Source organism: Neoarius graeffei, chromosome 15, assembly GCF_027579695.1.
Source record: "Neoarius graeffei isolate fNeoGra1 chromosome 15, fNeoGra1.pri, whole genome shotgun sequence".
In the NCBI taxonomy this organism is placed as follows: domain Eukaryota; kingdom Metazoa; phylum Chordata; class Actinopteri; order Siluriformes; family Ariidae; genus Neoarius; species Neoarius graeffei.
The window spans coordinates 57,504,796-57,527,758 of NC_083583.1; the positions used below are offsets into that span (position 1 = coordinate 57,504,796).

The 22,963-nt window shown below is 41.2% G+C and overlaps 1 protein-coding gene across 1 annotated transcript in view; it reads right to left on the bottom strand.

Moving 5' to 3' along the window:
• Nucleotides 1–22,963, bottom strand: part of rtel1 (regulator of telomere elongation helicase 1) — a 74,932-nt gene that overhangs the window by 17,891 nt on the left and 34,078 nt on the right. The window contains exons 12-25 of the mRNA XM_060941697.1: nt 19,034–19,131; nt 18,170–18,225; nt 18,005–18,076; nt 14,892–14,973; nt 14,498–14,630; nt 14,297–14,410; nt 14,143–14,183; nt 13,924–14,009; nt 13,618–13,695; nt 11,113–11,190; nt 6,441–6,587; nt 6,081–6,196; nt 2,192–2,315; nt 1,953–2,121 (exon numbers count right to left, since the gene is read on the bottom strand). Coding sequence (XP_060797680.1) covers nt 1,953–2,121; nt 2,192–2,315; nt 6,081–6,196; nt 6,441–6,587; nt 11,113–11,190; nt 13,618–13,695; nt 13,924–14,009; nt 14,143–14,183; nt 14,297–14,410; nt 14,498–14,630; nt 14,892–14,973; nt 18,005–18,076; nt 18,170–18,225; nt 19,034–19,131 — 1,394 coding nt within the window. The remainder of the gene's footprint in view (nt 1–1,952; nt 2,122–2,191; nt 2,316–6,080; nt 6,197–6,440; nt 6,588–11,112; nt 11,191–13,617; nt 13,696–13,923; nt 14,010–14,142; nt 14,184–14,296; nt 14,411–14,497; nt 14,631–14,891; nt 14,974–18,004; nt 18,077–18,169; nt 18,226–19,033; nt 19,132–22,963) is intronic.

The window sequence follows — 22,963 nt, forward strand, 5'->3', positions numbered from 1 at the left end:
TAGCTGTTTTTTTCATTGTCTACCAGATATATTCAATTAAGTTAGCATGATATTGAACAAGTTGAAGACGAGTTCAATATCATGCGAGCTGAATGGAATATACCCAACAGACCACGAAAAAAAGCCAGCTAATATTATTTAAATAGATCACTTAGAGCCGTGATATATTTCATATGAAAAATGCGAGTTTTTCAACATGAGAATAAACTTCATATCTTCAACCTAATCTGCGATTTTTTCTTATTATATCGACACATTCACAAACAAAAAGTACCCAAATTTATCAAAACACTTCACTGATTTCCCTGTGAGTGACAGAGATTTATGTCATGGTTTTGGTTCTCCATGTCCCAGATGGAGCGCGTATGAAAAATACGAGTGGTGTATTTCCCAGTAAAACACTCGTGTCTATATAATATTTAAGTTATTCCACAAAATTGAGTCGTACATGACATGCGTAGAGCTGAGTTGGCTATAAGCCGTGTACGACGAGATTGAGTGGAATAACGGTTTTATTTTATCCACAGTCACTGGATTTTGAGAAACAGAGCATTTTTATTTTTTGCGAATTTGATAAATAAAAACTTTATACAAAACGTCCGACAAAATCATTTCTGCTTAGGCGGACATCTTAAAAACCTATCGATGGCTGCACGAATTGACTTTAGTGTTGTTTTTTTTTTTGTAGAAAGTGCCGTCTTGCTGTCGTGCCGAGGTATAGAAGAGCTTTAGGTATTTTAATTCTTCCTTGGACATTTCAGTTCTGTAATTTTAAAACTTCTTTGACCTTTTGAACCAGTCTTAAAAAAAAAAAAAAAGAAAAAAAAAATCAACAAATTTTAATGCTTAAAGATGAATGTAAATAAACTGGTGAAATGACAGGAGCAATTTGTGAAAAATGCTATAATAATAATAATAATAATAATCTTTAAAAAAAAAAAAAAAAAGATATGCTCTTGCCATCAAATTATTTTATTCCATATTTTGGTGCTTTTTTTGTATTTTTTGGGGGTTTGTTTTTGAGTGGAGTTTTTATTTCGTTCTCGGTAAGTTCAGTAACGCCGCCATTTTGTTTTTCTCTACTCACGGTATATGAGCTGATAGTCTAGTAGTAGAGTAGCCAATAAGAGTGTGTGATTGCTCATATCCAGTGAATGTGGATAGAATAAAATAGATTATCTACATAATGGGCGGCACGGTGGTGTAGTGGTTAGAGCTGTTGCCTCACAGCAAGAAGGTCCGGGTTCGAGCCCTGTGACCGGCGAGGGCCTTTCTGTGCGGAGTTTGCATGTTCTCCCCGTGTCCGCGTGGGTTTCCTCCGGGTGCTCCGGTTTCCCCCACAGTCCAAAGGCATGCAGGTTAGGTTAACTGGTGACTCTAAATTGACCGTAGGTGTGAATGTGAGTGTGAATGGTTGTCTGTGTCTATGTGTCAGCCCTGTGATGACCTGGCGACTTGTCCAGGGTGTACCCCGCCTTTCACCTGTAGTCAGCTGGGATAGGCTCCAGCTTGCCTGCGACCCTGTAGAACAGGATAAAGCGGCTAGAGATAACGAGATGAGATGAGATCTACATAATGATAGAGTAGTTACTTAAGCAATGTCGGCATGGTTGTGATTATATACTACTGAATCACAGTATGACAGTTCTGTAAGCCAGAAATTAATATAAAGTTTCAGACACAAAATGGCCAAATGTTCTGTTTATTTTTGCTAGCAGAAATGGATCCTGAAGAAGGCACATTCACTTTATAGCACATCGACTCGCGAGCTCACACTGATCTGTACATTCCCATTAAAGGTGCTTCCAGTAAAATTGGCGAAATAAAAGCACTCTTGGAACACGGCTTATCCAATAAAACTAGTGGACCAGCTAACTGCTGTATAGTAGAATATTAATTATATACAGTAATGACTTTCATTTGCTCCATAAATGACTGACATGTCATCTTACCCAGTTTCCTCCTCTTTAGACTTGGCACATGAGAGTCCATCTCTTTGGCTTTGAGAGAGGAATTGCATTCCCAGGCACTCGGAGCTGGGCGACTGCACCCTGGACTCGCCTGGCCAGTGCCTCGGCCCTCACATCCTGCACCTCTCACCTTCTTCTCTGGTACAGGCCTCTGATATACAGTAAATGAATTTAAAAAAAAAGACTAGTGACATTTTAATAGTCTAAAACTTGATACTCACAAGCTTTTGTGCAACCCGGAAAAACTGCGCAGCATCACGGACCACAGTGCCAAAGTTTTCATGAGTTCGAACATAAGGTCTGATCCATGAAGGGAGCTGCTGTCGTACATCTGTACTTTTGAACCTACAATGAGCACAAAGCAAAATAAATAATAATTTAAATAATTAAAATGGTAAATATCTACTCGACCGTCTTGCAGGACAATTTAATCCAACCCCTATCTTCAGCATCTGTATCTTATGTGCTTTTGCCACAGACAAAACAGGAGAAATCGTGTCATCTGACACTGACTAAACAGTGGAAAATCATATCACAATAGTTACCATGTTACGATGCTTCTAGACCAGGTGCACATTGATACCACAAGTTACTGCAGTCTGAAAATGCTGACAAGCAAGCAGCAATTTATTAAAAAAAAAATTATATACAGTGGTGCTTGAAAGTTTGTGAACCCTTTAGAATTTTCTATATTTCTGCATAAATATGACCTAAAACATCATCAGATTTTCACACAAGTCCTAAAAGTAGATAAAGAGAACCCAGTTAAACAAATGAGACAAAAATATTATACTTGGTCATTTATTTATTGAGGAAAATGATCCGATATTACATATCTGTGAGTGGCATAAGTATGTGAACCTCTAGGATTAGCAGTTAATTTGAAGGTGAAATTAGAGTCAGCTGTTTTCAATCAATGAGATGACAATCAGGTGTGAGTGGGCACCCTGTTCTATTTAAAGAACAGGGATCTATCAAAGTCTGATCTTCACAACACATGCTTGTGGAAGTGTATCATGGGACGAACAAAGGAGATTTCTGAGGACCTCAGAAAAAGCGTTGTTGATGCTCATCAGGCTGGAAAAGGTTACAAAACCATCTCTAAAGAGCTTGGACTCCACCAATCCACAGTCAGACAGACTGTTTACAAATGCAGGAAATTCAAGACCACTGTTACCCTCCCCAGGAGTGGTCGACCAACAAAGATCACTCCAAGAGCAAGGCATGTAATAGTCGGCGAAGTCACAAAGGACCCCAGGGTAACTTCTAAGCAACTGAAGGCCTCTCTCAGATTGGCTAATGTTAATGTTCATGAGTCCACCATCATGAGAACACTGAACAACAGTGGTGTGCATGGCAGGGTTGCAAGGAGAAAGCCACTGCTCTCCAAAAAGAACACTGCTGCTCATCTGCAGTTTGCTAAAGATCATGTGGACAAGCCAGAAGGCTATTGGAAAAATGTTTTGTGGACAGATGAGACCAAAATAGAACTTTTTGGTTTAAATGAGAAGCGTTATGTTTGGAGAAAGGAAAACACTGCATTCCAGCATAAGAACCTTATCCCATCTGTGAAACATGGTGGTGGTAGTATCATGGTTTGGGCCTGTTTTGCTGCATCTGGGCCAGGACGGTTTGCCATCCTTGATAGAACAATGAATTATGAATTATACCAGCAAATTCTGAAGGAAAATGTCAGGACATCTGTCCATGAACTGAATCTCAAGAGAAGGTGGGTCATGCAGCAAGACAACGACCCTAAGCACACAAGTCGTTCTACCAAAGAATGGTTAAAGAAGAATAAAGTTAATGTTTTGGAATGGCCAAGTCAAAGTCCTGACCTTAATCCAATCGAAATGTTGTGGAAGGACCTGAAGCGAGCAGTTCATGTGAGAAACCCCACCAACATCCCAGAGTTGAAGCTGTTCTGTACAGAGGAATGGGCTAAAATTCCTCCAAGCCAGTGTGCAGGACTGATCAACAGTTACCGGAAACGTTTAGTTGCAGTTATTGCTGCACAAGGGGGTCACACCAGATACTGAAAGCAAAGGTTCACATACTTTTGCCACTCACAGATATGTAATATTGGATCATTTTCCTCAATAAATAAATGACCAAGTATAATATTTTTGTCTCATTTGTTTAACTGGGTTCTCTTTATCTAGTTTTAGGACTTGTGTGAAAATCTGATGATGTTTTAGGTCATATTTATGCAGAAATAGAGAAAATTCTAAAGGGTTCACAAACTTTCAAGCACCACTGTACCATCACAGATGCTGGCTTTTGAACTGTGCACTAAGAACAAGCCGGATGGTCTCTCTCCTCTTTAGCCTGGAGGACATGGTGTCCATGATTTCTAAAAATAATTTCTACTATTGATTCGTCAGACCTCGGGACAATTTTCCACTTCGCCTCAGTCCATCGTAAGAGAGCTCGGGCCCAGAGAAGGTGGCGGTGTTTCTGGATATTGTTTATATCTGGTTTTAACTTGCATCTGTGAATGCAGTAATTAACTGTTTTCACAGACGACGGTTTTCTGAAGTGTCCCTGAGCCCATACAGTGATTTCCACTACAGACACGCGTCTGCTTTTAATGCAGTGTCTCCTGAGGGCCTGAAGATCACAGGCATCCAATGTCAGTTTTCAGCCTTGTCTCTTGCATACAGAGATTTCTCCAGATTCTCTGAAGCTTTTAATGATATTATGTACCATAGATGATGTGATCCCCAAATTCTTTGCAATTTTACATTGAGGAATGTTATTCTTAAATTGTTGCACTGTTTGCCCATACACACGGGCACAGATAGAGGGTGGGACGGGTGGGATTCGTCCCACCCAGATTTAAATTCACCTCGTTCGGTCCCCCCCACTAATAGGGAGGAAAAAATGTCTATGCTCTCTTTCTCTGCATAAGGCAAACCTCACAGAAAAATCAAAAGACTAATTACCATTCGGTTTATTGAGGTGCACAGCAGTACATACATAGTTGCAACAACTCACATAAAACAAAACAAAGGCTGATATTCGGTTGGTTGAGCTGTGCAGACTGCACAGGTTGCGAGCTCGAGCTTGGTTGCTATGGTTACCCACAACAAGTTTGACAGGCATATCGGGGACAGCTCCTAGTTCAGGACCCCAACACGGCATGATGAAGGGTGCCAAACTGAAAAGGCAGAAAACGATTGCATCGTTTTTTCAAAAAACAACGACTGTAAGTAAACTGTGCCTTACTTTATCATATCACCTTGCACTTTTTTGATAGTCTGTTCAAAGTAAAATCGTACGGAGTAGAGATGCCTTTCTGGTAGCCTCCTTCTTTCGGTGGCAGCCTGTAGATACAGTGCTCAGAAGGCAGTTTTAATGTTTAATCTGGCGTTCCCTGCCATAATTTCAGCGAGCATATTGTTTCATAAGGAAACTTTGCGAAGAGTTGTTGACTGACTGCCGCTCACGCAACACATAGGCATAGTTAGAAAGTCAACACATGTTGACAACACATGTTGGGGGTGGGGTTGGTTTGCTGGCAGCTTTGTCCCCCCCAGTTCAAAAAACGTATCTGCGCCCCTGCCCATACAGTCTTTCATAGAGCGGTGAACCCCTCCCCGTCTTTACTTCTGAGAGACTCCGCCTCTCCGGGACGCTCTTTTTATACCCAATCATGACACTGACCTGTTGCCGATTAACCTGACTAGTTTTTTAGCATTGCATAATTTTTCAGTCTTTTGTTGCACCGTCTTAACTTTTCTGAAACGTGTTGCTGACATCAAATTCAAAATGATCATATATATTTTTCACAAAACAATAACATTTCTCAGTTTCAACATTTGTCATGTTGTCTTTGTACCATTTTCAATGAAATATACGGTTTCCATGATTTGCAAATCTTCACATTCTGTTTTTATTCATGTTTTACACAGTGTCCCAACTTTTTTGGAATTGGGGTTGTAGATTTACGACTTTCTCAGTACAGGGAAACACACTGAAATATGGGTAGACACACGTACACTACAGATGCAGGGACAAAGGTAGAAGATAAGGTTGAAAAACAAATGCAGTATTCTTGGGTTTTTTTACGACTACAGATTATAGAATAACCTAATGATGGGCTCTAACCTGTAGTCACAAAGAAAGATGGCACCGTAATCCTCGCGGTGGCGGATCACTCTACCGATAGCTTGGTTCACAGCGCGGGACGCCTGCTGCCTGTACCACTCCTGCCCAGACAGGTACTGAACACACAGACACACAAGCTGCACTGAATATGTACGAGACAAACATGGACACTGGTAACGGGATGTGGTGGATAAATACTAAATATGCATGCAAACACACACACACACACACTGGTTAGTGCATGTATTGGATGTATAACACAAGCACTCCCAAGCTGGTTAATGTACAAACCTTTAATTCTGCACTCTAAGCATTTTTACACCAAGGTGACCCACGCAATAATGTAATGGAAGATGCTACCTTTACACCAACGCTTTTGTTTTTGCACATCTCGTCCAAATACTGCATCTTCAGCACCACCCTGGGGTCCATTCGTGGAGGGTAGGGAAGGCCAGTAATGACCACTCCACGGCCATACGTGTCTGCAAAGTCCAATCCTTCACTCACCTTGGGAGCAAACAGTAAAGAGATTTCAGTGAAAGGCTGATATACGCATTAATATTCAAGATGCATACAGTACCAGTCAAAAGTTCGTACATCCCTACTCATTCATAGTTTTTTCTGTCCTTTGACAAATTTTCTACATTGTAGAACAATACCGAAGCCATCAAAACTATGAAATAACATATGGAACATATATAAAGGATATACACAGTTGCGCGAAGATATGAAGTTTATCTCCGCGTGGTGAATGTATACATCACGAGTGAGCGAAGCAAATGAATATATTTTTCAATACGAGAAAATAAACGGGCGGCACGGTGGTGTAGTGGTTAGCGCTGTCGCCTCACAGCAAGAAGGTCCTGGGTTCGAGCCCCGGGGCCGGCGAGGGCCTTTCTGTGTGGAGTTTGCATGTTCTCCCCGTGTCCGCGTGGGTTTCCTCCGGGTGCTCCGGTTTCCCCCACAGTCCAAAGGCATGCAGGTTAGGTTAACTGGTGACTCTAAATTGACCGTAGGTGTGAATGTGAGTGTGACTGGTTGTCTGTGTCTATGTGTCAGCCCTGTGATGACCTGGCGACTTGTCCAGGGTGTACCCCGCCTTCCGCCCATAGTCAGCTGGGATAGGCTCCAGCTTGCCTGTGACCCTGTAGAACAGGATAAAGCGGCTAGAGATAATGAGATGAGATGAGATGAGAAAATAAACTTCACATCTTCGCACCACCATTTAGTCAAAATTATGTTAACGCTTAAATGGTAGAAACCAATCGGCTCTGTAGTGGAAGTTCAATAATGGCGTACTGCTGTACCATCTGTAAGTAGACGTCTGACGTCACTGTTGGGGTGTCAAAAAAGTAGGGCCCAATTACGCCAACAGCGGTCACGATGCACCACACATTCAGGAGGAAAATAATCCATTAGTGTTAACATAATTTTGATTAACCCTGTATACTTTATATTATATGGACGACACAGCCGCAAAAAAACAAGCAAGATCAAAAGAATTTTAAATTTTGAACCGGTTTAACATTTTGACAATGCACACCTGGTCAGCGGGAAAACACTGGGAGTGACATCATCAGAGTGAAATATCAGAAATTATTTTTTTCGCGGCCCGGTTTCCATCAAATCCTGCGCTCTGATTGGCTGGCAAGCGGGTCCATATCCTACGATACAGACCCCGGTTACGGACCTCTGGCGACTCGCTCGTTCACAACAACAAACAACATGGCAGCATTTTTTGTCAACATTTTTTTAAAAATAAGATTTATTTATAAGATTATCAAAAATCTTATAAATTTTTGCCAGCATTTCTCAGGAGAATGACATTAATTTTACAGCATGGATAGCGATAACGACAGTGTTCACAGCGAAAGTGAGTTTTACTACCCTGAGGAAGAAGAAATAAAAGAGAACATTTCAGGAGAAAGCTAAAAACCTGTAACTTGCTAACGCCGAGCAAAAACATGGCTGAATCCTGAATGACTCCTATTTTGTATAAATAGGGGACTACATAGGCGGCAAAATGTAGTTTTTTTCCTGCCATGGAAGTGCACTTGTATACTGAGGAGGAAGCCGTTTGCATTACAGCCGTGAATGAGGATTGAAAATGGCGGCTCGGCTCGGTTTTCCCTTTCGGGCACTCTCGTTTTCTGTTAGAATTTGGTAAAGAAAAAAATAAATATATTATTTACCAGCTTAAGGTCGGTCCGTATGGTGAAATACCGTGACCTCTGCCTTGAATACTGACCTCGGCCCAGAGGGCCTCGCTCAGTACTTTCAAGACCTCGGTCACGGTATTTCACCATACAGACCTCCCAGCTGGTAAATAATATTTCTTTTACACTCTTTCGATGGAATAAAAACATGTGTTCTATTCCCTTCTAGCGGGTTTCATTCATTTGGTTTGACAGCATGCAATATTGTTCACGTATCACTTATCCTACATGCATTACATCACTTTATCCAATGGAGAATGAGCGTTGAATATGGCTTACGATACTGCATGGTTGTCAAGACATGACATCACACACTGGAGACGTAAAACTTCAGCGCTAGCAAGCGACTGTGACAATTTGTAAACAAGCATGGCCGCAAGGTTTGCGTCGTTAAATACGGAAGATTTTGAGAGAATTTTGAAAAAGAAAGACGCGTTGAACACCCGAAAGGAACGTGTATGTATAATAATAATAATAATAATGGCTTATTTTCGTGGTCCATCAGATATATTCCATTCAGCTAGCTTAAATAGGTCACTCAGATCTGCAATGTATTTCGTATGAAAAATATGAGTTTTTCAACACAAAAAGATAAACTTCATATCTTCAAACCAATGTGTGATTTTCTTTTAATTATACCGACACATTCACAAACAAAAACTACCCAAATTTATTAAAACAATTCATGGATTTCTTCACGAGTGGCATATAGAGATTTATGTCATGGTTTTGGTTCAACATGTCCTGGATGGAGCTCAATATGAAAAATAGGAGTGGGCTATTTCCCAGTAAAACACTCGTGTCTATATAATATATGGAATTATGTGGTTTAAAAAAGAAAAAAAAGTTTCATATTTTAGATTCTTCAAAGTAGCCAGCGTTTATCTTGATGACGCTTTACACACTATTGGCATTATCTTAACCAGCTTCATGAGGTTGTCACCTGGAATGCTTTTTGATTAACAGCGGTGTCTCGTCAAAAGTTAATTAGTGCAATTTCTTGCCTTCTTAATGCGTTTGAGATCAAACAGTGAATAGTAAATACAACCCCGATTCCAAAAAAGTTGGGACAAAGTACAAATTGTAAATAAAAACGGAATGCAATGATGTGGAAGTTTCAAAATTCCATATTTTATTCAGAATAGAACATAGATGACATATCAAATGTTTAAACTGAGAAAATGTATCATTTAAAGAGAAAAATTAGGTGATTTTAAATTTCATGACAACACCACATCTCAAAAAAGTTGGGACAAGGCCATGTTTACCACTGTGAGACATCCCCTTTTCTCTTTACAACAGTCTGTAAACGTCTGGGGACTGAGGAGACAAGTTGCTCAAGTTTAGGGATAGGAATGTTAACCCATTCTTGTCTAATGTAGGATTCTAGTTGCTCAACTGTCTTAGGTCTTTTTGGTCGTATCTTCCGTTTTATGATGCGCCAAATGTTTTCTATGGGTGAAAGATCTGGACTGCAGGCTGGCCAGTTCAGTACCCGGACCCTTCTTCTACGCAGCCATGATGCTGTAATTGATGCAGTATGTGGTTTGGCATTATCATGTTGGAAAATGCAAGGTCTTCCCTGAAAGAGACGTCGTCTGGATGGGAGCACATGTTGCTCTAGAACCTGGATATACCTTTCAGCATTGATGGTGTCTTTCCAGATGTGTAAGCTGCCCATGCCACACACACTAATGCAACCCCATACCATCAGAGATGCAGGCTTCTGAACTGAGCGCTGATAACAACTTGGGTCGTCCTTCTCCTCTTTAGTCCGAATGACACGGCGTCCCTGATTTCCATAAAGAACTTCAAATTTTGATTCGTCTGACCACAGAACAGTTTTCCACTTTGCCACAGTCCATTTTAAATGAGCCTTGGCCCAGAGAAGACGTCTGCGCTTCTGGATCATGTTTAGATACGGCTTCTTCTTTGAACGATAGAGTTTTAGCTGGCAACGGCGGATGGCACGGTGAATTGTGTTCACAGATAATGTTCTCTGGAAATATTCCTGAGCCCATTTTGTGATTTCCAATACAGAAGCATGCCTGTATGTGATGCAGTGCCGTCTAAGGGCCCGAAGATCACGGGCACCCAGTATGGTTTTCCGGCCTTGACCCTTACGCACAGAGATTCTTCCAGATTCTCTGAATCTTTTGATGATATTATGCACTGTAGATGATGATATGTTCAAACTCTTTGCAATTTTACACTGTCGAACTCCTTTCTGATATTGCTCCACTATTTGTCGGCGCAGAATTAGGGGGATTGGTGATCCTCTTCCCATCTTTACTTCTGAAAGCCACTGCCACTCCAAGATGCTCTTTTTATACCCAGTCATGTTAATGACCTATTGCCAATTGACCTAATGAGTTGCAGTTTGGTCCTCCAGCTGTTCCTTTTTTTACCTTTAACTTTTCCAGCCTCTTATTGCCCCTGTCCCAATTTTTTTGAGATGTGTTGCTGTCATGAAATTTCAAATGAGCCAATATTTGGCATGAAATTTCAAAATGTCTCACTTTCGACATTTGATATGTTGTCTATGTTCTATTGTGAATACAATATCAGTTTTTGAGATTTGTAAATTATTGCATTCCGTTTTTATTTACAATTTGTACTTTGTCCCAACTTTTTTGGAATCGGGGTTGTAATAGAAACACAGTAAATAGCTCTATTCCACAACTAAGCAAAGAGAAACGACATCCATCGTTACTTGAAGATATGAAGCAGCTTTTAATTAATAAAAATACAGAATAAACAAAAATTAGAAGGCATGTCCAAACTTTGGACTGGTACTGTATCTGTCACTGTCTTACCTTTCCTCTACATACAGCAAAGAAGCTCCCTCCGTTTGACTTGGAGTCATTTACCTTGTCATAAAAGCCATCAATCACCTGGAAGAAAGGAGTGTGTGAACAATACAGAATTTCATAACGCAGAGTTTCAGGTATTCTGGATTTTTCTAGATATTCTTCTAGAAAAGCCCAGCTTTGAATGATTTATGAACAATAACAGTAATGAACAACTAACAATAAGTAAAAATAGGACGAACATTTGTAAATATTTGATTTGTAATATTGAACTTTAATATTGCCCTCCATAAATAAGCACTGCATGGCCATTTGATTGGGCGAAAAAAGGCTGGTCTCTGACTTTTCACTGTAGTACTGTATATTTGAACAAGGCCACACTGACCTGACGGTGCAGGAGAGCAAGCAGCCTCTTAGAGTTTGTGTGTTAAAGGGGAACTGAAGGCAAATTTTATCATCAAAACTCTATTTCTCATTTTATTAAATACAGGAATGCATTTTTGATCGCTGCTATAGCAAGTTATGAGTGTTTGAAATACACTCTGTAATATATCAGTCCATATGTCAAAGCAATGGCCGTAAACAAGATTCGTTGAGACCTGTGCGAGACATCGTAGGACGAAGTAAAACGTACAGCGCAAATCAAAGTGACCGACATCTGCCAACGTTGTCAAAAGACGCGCGCGCCCTCTTTCGAATCCTGACGTAATCATGCCGGAAGTTTTGTTTGTTTTGATAGCAATCAGGAAAGCTTGAAAAAAGTAGGCAGTAATCTTCGTTTAAACTCATTTTTGTGCAATACTTCGTTTGGAAAACAGTTTTCACAATGGCGGCACTGACACCTGGCTGACACTTCACGCTTCGAAGTCTTGTGAAGATCGCGCGGATAAGCGACGCCTGCCGTGGACCAAACGAACTAAATTCAACATGGCTAAAAACCAAATAGGCCAATAAGTCATCTCATTATGTCTAGCTGCTTTATCCTGTTCTACAGGGTCGCAGGCAAGCTGGAGCCTATCCCAGCTGACTACGGGCGAAAGGCGGGGTACACCCTGGACAAGTCGCCAGGTCATCACAGGGCTGACACATAGACACAGACAACCATTCACACTCACATTCACACCTACGCTCAATTTAGAGTCACCAGTTAACCTAACCTGCATGTCTTTGGACTGTGGGGGAAACCGGAGCACCCGGAGAAAACCCATGCGGACACGGGGAGAACATGCAAACTCCGCACAGAAAGGCCCTCGCCAGCCACGGTGCTCGAACCTGGACCTTCCTGCTGCGAGGCGACAGCGCTAACCACTACACCACCGTGCCGCCCCAGGCCAATAAGTATAATATTTAATTGTAATTAGTTGCCAATACGAGTCACGATACAAGGTTACTAAAACCGAAAACGTAATTGAATAGCATGTTAATTAAGAAATAACGCAAGTTTAAAAATGACTTCAGATCCCCTTTAATAACCTTAAGTCCAATCATAACAGACAGTAAGAGCACTGCTTCAACACATCTTTCAAACAGAAGATGAGTATAAAGTGCATATCACGGGTAAATTCAGGAGCAAGATCAATGTAATTCTCCTATTTTATATTAAACTTTGGTCAAATATCTGTCACATTTTGCATTTTGTGCAATTTTTTTTTACCTTGCGCAATACCAGAAAAATTCAGTTGAAATCAAGCCATTTGAGGCGAATTGCTCCGCCTCTGAAAAAACTTGGCATTTGGATTTCCCGGCAAACATTGATTTTCGTGACGTCGCGTGTGGGACGCCCCCTTATGAGTCCTACGTCAGTGCTGGTTTGTTTATGAGAAAACGACCTGGTGGTTTTCTGCAAATTTCTTCAACGTTATCGCGTAATTATTAAAATGGTTAACAGATATATCGTAGGAGGGTGTACCAACACCAATCATGATGGGATTAGTACTCATTATTTCCCAAAAGACCGGACAATGAGAGAGAAATGGGAGCGCTTGGTCTACACAGGCTGTGCACTGAAACCATGCAAAGCTCGCGCAGCCTGCTGGCGCTTCCGCAGATAGATAACGTCACGAATCTGGCTCCAGACTCCCTTGGGATTTTTCCAGACGCGTTTTGTTATTTTAGTTTTTTCTGCTGTAGACAGATGGCCTTGTGCAAAATTACCCTTCTGGACGAGCGTGTAAAGAGACATACTTTCATCGAAAAAAACCCGAAACTGGTCCAGGATATGCACTTTAATGTGAGATGGGGGAAGGGGGCGGGGTTTTCCGTTAATATCAGAAAAATCTGCGCAACTCTTAATCAGTCCAGATTCACATGTCGATTAGCTCAATTATCATTATTTTATCGGGGGGAGAAGACTGCTCTTTTGGCATGTTTTTGAGTGATACCTCATTGTACATCACTGTAGTCCGAAGTTAAAATGCGAAGGTTGGTCGGTAAGCACATTTTCGTTTCAAGAACACAAATTTTAAATTGAGACTAAATGAGTGTATATACTATAAGCCGACGGGGACCCACCTCTGTAAAGGTACCTTTTCCTTTGGGTTCCACAAACATGGGCTTCATTGACTCAATGCGGTCTGCATGGCCACTAGCCTGGTCAAACAAGGAACAACACAAAGTGTGTTTTAACTTTCTTTTTTCCCCCTAACATTTTTGCAGCTCTTTATAGTTTATACTTAAAATGGCTAGTAATAATTATGTGCTCCAGTAAAGGTCAGCTAATTTTACAGAAATTCTCTGCACATCTTTATAGACAGCTGGAGGTTTTTATGACGACAATGGATCAATTAACTGGCAAACGTAGCCACAGGGTGGACTCACCCTCCAATATTCCAGCGTCTTATCCATCACCGGGTACGAAGGGAAAAACACCAGCAGGCCATGAGGAACCACTCGACTCAAATTTACTGTCAGTAACAAATACATTACTATATAAAAAGGCATCGTGTGTGTGTGCGCGTGTTTTGCACTTTAATGTTAAATATTCAAAATTGACCAAGCCTTCCATATTAGAACCCTAATTAAAGATTCATCTCTTACCGATCGTGTTTCCTAATGATGCCATGTTCTCAGGAACAAACCTTCACAGGAAGTGATACATTGTGTGGTTAACGTGCAATACACACCATAGTGCTAGATGGTTAAATCTGACCTAATACCACTGTGTGAAAGTCACAAACTGTCTAAAACGTACCTCCTGTCGAAGGCTGTGCTGAGCTGCACGCCGTCTGGCCCTTTGTCAACAACGCTGACAAAGATCTGGTCCTTCTGAATGACATGAGGGTTCTCCAGACGCACAGGAAAGGGGCTATGAAGGAGAGACAATGTGCTTGAGCTACAAATTCCCCATTTTCTGGGTTTAACAGAGGAAAAGAAGAACTGTGCGCGAACCTACATCTGCATTTCGCAGGTGAAGGATGACAGGGGTGACAGGGTGCCACTAGTCAGGATGATGCAGCGCACTTCCTGCCTGATGAGATCCAGCATGCTGAAGCCCGGGGAGAAACACCAGTAACTCAGTACATTCCCTGTCACACACATTATTAAAAAAAAAAAAAAAAAGATGAAGCTTGTATACACAATAAAAAGTCATAAGGTTCAGCCAATTTCCAATGAATTAAACAATAAAAGAAAATATAATAACATCATAATTAGAATAAAAAAAGTCTATAATAAAACTTTTTTTTAATATTCAGCTATACACAAAACACCAAAAAGAAAATCACACATTCATACCATGTTGGTTTCATGTTTTCCTGTGAAAATGTTGAGTGAATAAAGGATTATACCTTGTTTCCTTGTAGAAGATGAGGCCCACAGATCAGTGTTCTGCTTTTTCTTGAAATTGCTAGTGTCTGGATGAATGTGTACCTGAAAAGAAACAGTTGCAGATTTGGAGGCACGTTTACATTTTTATATTACAAGCGACAATTTTTTTTTTTAAACCAAAAAAAAAAAGTGAGCCAAGGCAAATCAGTCCAAATCAAGTCGAGCAGTCATGCTCTATCTTTTACCGTTCCTGATCTATAGGGTACTGTCATACCTACGCACGTTGGCTAACTCTCTCGCACGCTCTGGATGGAACTGATTCACTTGCACGCGCTGCTAATGACTTACACAGGCACTGGATTAAGGCGCAATCAGCACACATATATAAGGACGCCAAAGACTAACTCAGGTTGCGAAGTATTGAGTTGTTTAGACACATTCCTGAGCCGTGCATTGTTTTGATTTCCTGGTTTCCGAATTCCTAGTTCCTTTTATTCTGGCATTGCCTGTGCCTACGATATTCTGTTTGTGCCTTGCCCGACCTACTGCTTGCTTAAAAGACCCTGCTTTAGGGGTACAGTGTGTCCCTGACTGTCTCACAACTTCCCAATCACTAGTAGCAGAGCTCCATAATTAAAAGAATATAATAATGCATCAACCTGATTTTTGATGGCTTTTGCAACCGTACGACATCCGTACGAGACGAACGTGTACCACCACAGGAAACCTGACTGCAAGTACAAGACAATGCATCTCAAAAACACTTGACCACCAGACAACGAAATTCATATCTTTATTTACTTAAGACAGAAGATTGGTTTTTATCCAGTGCGTGTTTAATTTGCGCTAGCAGCAGTAGCGCAAATTGTTACTCTTACTCAGGATCTTTCTACCTTATTCTTCTTATTATTATTCTCCTAACATTTTTAGGACATTATTTCTCCCTCAGTTTTCAACCAATTATTACCAAATTTCACAAGCAGTATACCTCTGGGCTGAATTACGTTGCTATGACTTTTGGTGGTGATCCGGATCACTGATCTAGAATGATCCATGAAAAACAGGCTTTTTTCAATCACTTATAACTCTGTCAATTTTCATGATTATTTACAAATCATTGCATTGTCCTGGCACAACAGCATGCCAGCTCGAAGCGTTCCTCTCGGATTGCTTCTTTCATTTGAGCTTTTGTGGACTGTGATATAAGGATTTATAATATACAGCTATGCCCCAAAATGGTAGTTACACTCCTTGTTTCTGGGTGAGGCCAAGAACTTTTTGAAGAAGTACCTTCATACACTCATCAGGAGCTCCCTTTTTTTTTTTTTTAAAGATTTTTTTTGGGCTTTTTTCACCTTTATTGGATAGGACAGTGTAGAGACAGGACAGGAAATGAGTAGGAGAGAGAGATGGGTAGGGATTGGGAAATGACCTCGGGTCGGAATCGAACCCTGCAACTAAACATTTCCGGTAACTGTTGATCAGTCCTGCACACCGGCTTGGAGGAATTTTAGCCCATTCCTCCGTACAGAACAGCTTCAACTCTGGGATGTTGGTGGGTTTCCTCACATGAACTGCTCGCTTCAGGTCCTTCCACAACATTTCCATTGGATTAAGGTCAGGACTTTGACTTGGCCATTCCAAAACATTAACTTTATTCTTCTTTCACCATTCTTTGGTAGAAGGACTTGTGTGCTTAGGGTCGTTGTCTTACTGCATGACCCACCTTCTCTTGAGATTCAGTTCATGGACAGATGTCCTGACATTTTCCTTTAGAATTCGCTGGTATAATTCAGAATTCATTGTTCCATCAATGATGGCAAGCCGTCCTGGCCCAGATGCAGCAAAACAGGCCCAAAACCATGATACTACCACCACCATGTTTCACAGATGGGATAAGGTTCTTATGCTGGAATGCAGTGTTTTCCTTTCTCCAAACATAACACTTCTCATTTAAACCAAAAAGTTCTATTTTGGTCTCATCTGTCCACAAAACATTTTTCCAATAGCCTTCTGGCTTGTCCATGTGTTCTTTAGCAAAGTGCAGATGAGCAGCAATGTTCTTTTTGGAGAGCAGTGGCTTTCTCCTTGCAACCCTGCCATGCACACCATTGTTGTTCAGTGTTCTCCTGATGGTGGACTCATGAACATTAACATTAGCCAATGTGAGCGAGGCCTTCAGTTGCTTAGAAGTTACCCTGGGGTCCTTTCTGACCTCGCTGACTATTACACGCCTTGCTCTTGGAGTGATCGTTGTTGGTCGACCACTCCTGGAGAGGGTAACAATGGTCTTGAATTTCCTCCATTTGTACACAATCTGTCTGACTGTGGATTGGTGGAGTCCAAACTCTTTAGAGATGGTTTTGTAACCTTTTCCAGCCTGATGAGCATCAACAACGCTTTTTCTGAGGTCCTCAGAAATCTCCTTTGTTCGTGCCATGATACACTTCCACAAACATGTTGTGAAGATCAGACTTTGATAGATCCTTGTTCTTTAAATAAAACAGGGTGCCCACTCACCTGATTGTCATCCCATTGATTGAAAACACCTGACTCTAATTTCACCTTCAAATTAACTGCTAATCCTAGAGGTTCACATACTTTTGCCACTCACAGATATGTAATATTGGATCATTTTCCTCAATAAATAAATGACCAAGTATAATATTTTTGTCTCATTTGTTTAACTGGGTTCTCTTTATCTACTTTTAGGACTTGTGTGAAAATCTGATGATGTATTTATGCAGAAATATAGAAAATTCTAAAGGGTTCGCAAACTTTCAAGCACCACTGTAGATTTAGGGTTTAACTTACAAAGAAATTTAACTACACAATTCATGAACGTATCCTCGTTTTGGATAAACTACAGATCGACTGTCCTAACCACTGCCGTTCGACTTCCATTACAGGTTTTCTGGTCTTTTCTCAGTTACTGGGAAAAGTGTTGAAGTCTTGTTCTTGTCAGCAGTAACCCGACATAAAGTACAGATCCGTGAGATGGAGACCATGAGTTAAACCTGCAAACAGATATGCCGCTGAGCCAGCACACTAACTGCATGATATCTTGCTAAAGTGTGCATTCATTTCGAGAAATTACTCCACAGATATGCTGGTACTGATAAACAGAACAAACCTTAAACTGCTGCATGGTGTTCCTCATGTGTGAATGCATACTGCCCTCTGCAGGTTCAACAGCAAACACCAACTGATCACGTCGGAAGAAAAGGAAATCAGTCAATTGCAATGTCATTGTAATCCAAAAATCAAATATCAAAAGACAAAGAAGTGGCAGCGTTACTTGTATTATATCTGCGACCTTCTGCAGTCCACTGGTGTTGAGGAAAATACCTGGCTCTGAGTTCAAGAGTGTTGTGTGTTAGTGTAAGAAGAATGAAATGGTCACCAAACATCCACGCTTAAAGGAACAGTCCACCGTACTTCCATAATGAAATATGCTCTTATCTGAATTGAGACGAGCTGCTCCATACCTCTCCGAGCTTTGCGCGACCTCCCAGTCAGTCAGACGCAGTCAGACGCGCTGTCACTCCTGTTAGCAATGTAGCTAGGCTCAGCATGGCCAATGGTATTTTTTGGGGCTGTAGTTGGATGCGACCAAACTCTTCTGCGTTTTTCCTGTTTACATAGGTTTATATGACCAGTGATATGAAACAAGTTCAGTTACACAAATTGAAACGTAGCGATTTTCTATGCTATGGAAAGTCCGCACTATAATGACAGGCATACTAACACCTTCTGCGCGCTTCGGCAGCGCATTGATACGGAGCTCAGATATCAATGCGCTGCCAAAGCGCGCAGAAGGTGTTAGTACGCCTGTCATTATAGTGCCGACTTTCCATAGCATAGAAAATCGCTACGTTTCAATTTGTGTAACTGAACTTGTTTCATGTCACTGGTCATATAAACCTATGTAAACAGGAAAAACACAGAAGAGTTTGGTCGCATCTAACTACAGCCCCAAAAAATACCATTGGCCATACTGAGCCTAGCTACATTGCTAACAGGAGTGACAGCGCGTCTGACTGCGTCTGACTGACTGGGAGGTCGCGCAAAGCTCGGAGAGGTACGGAGCAGCTCATCTCAATTCAGATAAGAGCATATTTCATTATGGAAGTACGGTGGACTGTTCCTTTAAAATACCCACTTCCTGCCAAATATCCTGTGATGTGCTCCATCGCCTCCACAACTGCAGTTTTGGTGTCGTAGTTTACATGGGCCTTTTGGAAAAGCTCATAAATAAAGCTGAGAGAGAGAGAAACACAAAAACATACACACCCTTACTTACAGAATGAAATAACGTATAATACTACAATGGCCTGTAGTATACTACTACTACTACCACCTAGCGCTTCCTGTTAAAGCAATGTTGGTGTAAAAACCCCAAAATACCCGACACCCCGAGGCCAACCAGCAGCCTTACTGGAAAGGTTGACAGCAAGGGCAGTCGAAATACAGATTGGAGATTGATTGATTTCATGTTTATTTGCCAACCAGGTGCAAATTCAGTGTAAAGTATCTGCGATAGACCTAAATGCTACAATTAAACCACCATTATGACTCAAAGAAATTTATCAAGTAAATTTTCTTCTTCACAAGTGAAACTATACATTATTTCAAAACAGTTTACCAATTTTAGGCATGAAATTGTATTTGTGTGAAGACCATTTCATGCTTGAAAAGTAAAAAAAAAATGTCTAGATACACAGTACCAGTCCAACATTGGAATTCAATGTTGTTGTTGTTATTATTTTTATTAATTAAAAGTCATTTCATGTCTTAAAGTAATGATGGATGTCGTTTCTCTTTACTTACTTGAGCGGTTCTTGACATAATATGGATTAATACGCTTGTGGAATAGGGCTATTTACTGTATTTATTATTATTTACTACTTGATCTCAAATGCATTACGAAGGCAAGAAATTGCACTAATTAACTTTTGATGAGGCACACCTAAAGATATGCGATTTAAAGACATGCGGTTAGGTTACGCTGAAGTGCCCTTGAGCAAGTTAACTAACCCACAACTGCTCCCCGGGCGCTGTAGCATAGCTGCCCGCTGCTCTGGGTACGTGTGTGCGCTCATTGCTCATGTGTTTTCACTGCTTCAGATGCGTTAAATTTCACCGTGCTTGAGTGTGCATGTGACAAATAAAGGCTTCTTCTTCTTCATGAAGCTGGTTAAGATAACGCCAATAGTGTACAAAGCATCATCAAGGTAAACGCTGGCTACTTTGAAGAATCTAAAATATGAAACATTTTATTTAACACTTTTCTGTTTACTACATAATTCCATATACGTCATCTCATCTCATCTCACACATAGACACAGACAACCATTCACACTCACATTCACACCTAGGGTCAATTTAGAGTCACCAGTTAACCTAACCTGCATGTCTTTGGACTGTGGGGGAAACCGGAGCACCCGGAGGAAACCCACGCGGACACGGGGAGAACATGCAAACTCCGCACAGAAAGGCCCTCGCCGGCCACGGGGCTCGAACCCGGACCTTCTTGCTGTGAGGCGACAGCGCTAACCACTACACCACCGTGCCGCCCTTCCATATATTATTTCATTGGGCGGCACGGTGGTGTAGTGGTTAGCGCTGTCGCCTCACAGCAAGAAGGTCCGGGTTCGAGCCCCGTGGCCGGCGAGGGCCTTTCTGTGCGGAGTTTGCATGTTCTCCCCGTGTCCGCGTGGGTTTCCTTCGGGTGCTCCGGTTTCCCCCACAGTCCAAAGACATGCAGGTTAGGTTAACTGGTGACTCTAAATTGACCGTAGGTGTGAATGTGAGTGTGAATGGTTGTCTGTGTCTGTGTGTCAGCCCTGTGATGACCTGGCGACTTGTCCAGGGTGTACCCCGCCTTTCGCCCGTAGTCAGCTGGGATAGGCTCCAGCTTGCCTGTGACCCTGTAGAACAGGATAAAGCGGCTAGAGATAATGAGATGAGATATTATTTCATAGTTTTGATGTCTTCAGTATTGTTCTACAATGTAGAAAATACAAAATACCTATGAATGAGCAGGGGTGTCCAAACTTTTGACTGATCCTGTATGTTGAATATTGAGTAAACTGAAAACCTACGCTACAATAATAAATAAATAAATAAATAAATAATAATAATAATAATAATAATAAGCTTTTTGTAGCCTAATAAGGCGTACAGTTGAGACATCTATCTGTTCTTTCTTGCGGCAAGTAATGGCGTACTTTTTGCTTTAGGAGCTCAGATTATTTGTGCAGTACATCATAGTATTATTATCTCCACATTCACTGGATATGAGCAATCGTGCGTTCTCACTGGCTACTCTACTACTAGACCATCAGCTCATATATCGTGAGTAGAGAAAAATAAAATGGCGGCGTGTGTTGCTGAACCAACCGAGGACGAAATAAAAACTCTACTTGAAAACAAAACCACAAAAAAATACCCCCCCCAAAAAAGCCAACAAAATATGGAATAAAAGTATCTTTTTTTTTTCAAGAATTATTATTATAGCATTTTTCACAAATTGCTCCTGTCATTTCGTCGATTTGTTTACATTCAAAGCGGAAATGATTTTGTCAGATGTTTTGTGTAAAGTTTTTATTTATCAAATTTGCAAAAAATAACAACGCTCCGTTTTTCAAAATCCAGTGAACGTGGATAGAATAAAACAGTTATTCCACTCAATCTCGTCGTACATGGCTTATAGCCGACTCGGTGCTACACGCCTCATCGTCTATCAGCTCATGTACGACCCGATTTCATGGAATAACTGTTAATTATTCAACATATTCATTTACATTAATACATTATTATAAGAAATTACTACCATGTGTGGCTTGTGGTCCTGTTACAGTAGGTCTCTCAAAATACCAAAAGGGCAGAAATTGATGATTACCCCCGCCAACTTTGTTGGAGATGGTTATGTTTTCGCCTCCGTTTGTTTGAGTTTCCCAACGTAACTCAAAAAGTAGTGAACGGATTTTGATGAAATTTTGAAGAAAGGTGAGCCACGGGCGAAGGAACAATTTATGGATATTTAACGCGGATCCAGGATTTCTTTGTCTGTTCCCAATGTAACTCAAAAAGTAGTGAACAGATTTTGATGAAATTTGGTGTACAGCTTTAATATTATCCTCAGTTCAAGTGATTTGATTTTGATGTTGAGAATATGGCTACGTTCACACTGCAGGCTGAAGTGACTCAAATCCGATCTTTTCGCCCATATGTGACCTGTATCCGATCTTTTATTGACAATATGAACGACACAGATCCGATTTTTTCAAATCCGACCCAGGCCGTTTGGATATGTGGTGCTAATTCCGATCCCTATCCGCTCTTTTCATATGCGACTTCAGTCTGAACTGCCAGGTCGCATTCATCCGACTTACACGTCATCAACAAGCCACAAACGTCACTATTCTGCGCTGAAGTAGGCGGCGCGTCTCTCAAAAAAGTTACAACAACATGGCACATAATCACGGGCGCAGATAGAGGGTGGGACTCGTCCCACCCAGATTTAAATTCACCTCGCTCGGTCCCCCCCACTTATAGGGAGGAAAAAACGTCTATGCTGTCTTTCTTTGCATAAGGCAAACCTCACGGAAAAATCAAAAGACTAATTACCATTCGGTTTATTGAGGTGCACAGCAGTGTATACATAGTTGCAACAACTCACATAAAACAAAACAAAGACTGATATTCGGTTGGTTGAGCTGCGCAGACTGCACAGGTTGCGAGCTCGAGCTTGGTTGCTATGGTTACTAACAACAAGTTTGACAGGCATATCGGGGTTGGGGTTGGTTTGCTGGCAGCTTTGTCCCCCCCAGTTCAAAAAACGTATCTGCGCCCCTGCGCATGACATCAATGCGAGGGACACTTCGGGCTGTGAAGGTTCTGAATCTTCTCAATGGAAGGACGCAGAGGTTAGGGAGCTGATTTCCATTTGGGGGGATGCAGCTATTCAAGCTAGATTGGATGAGTCATACCGCAACCGGGCGGTTTTACTTCCGTAAACACTGGCCATGCTCACTGCGTGTGACGTCGTCGTATCCTGCAATGCGCATGCGGAACACTTTTAGGTCGC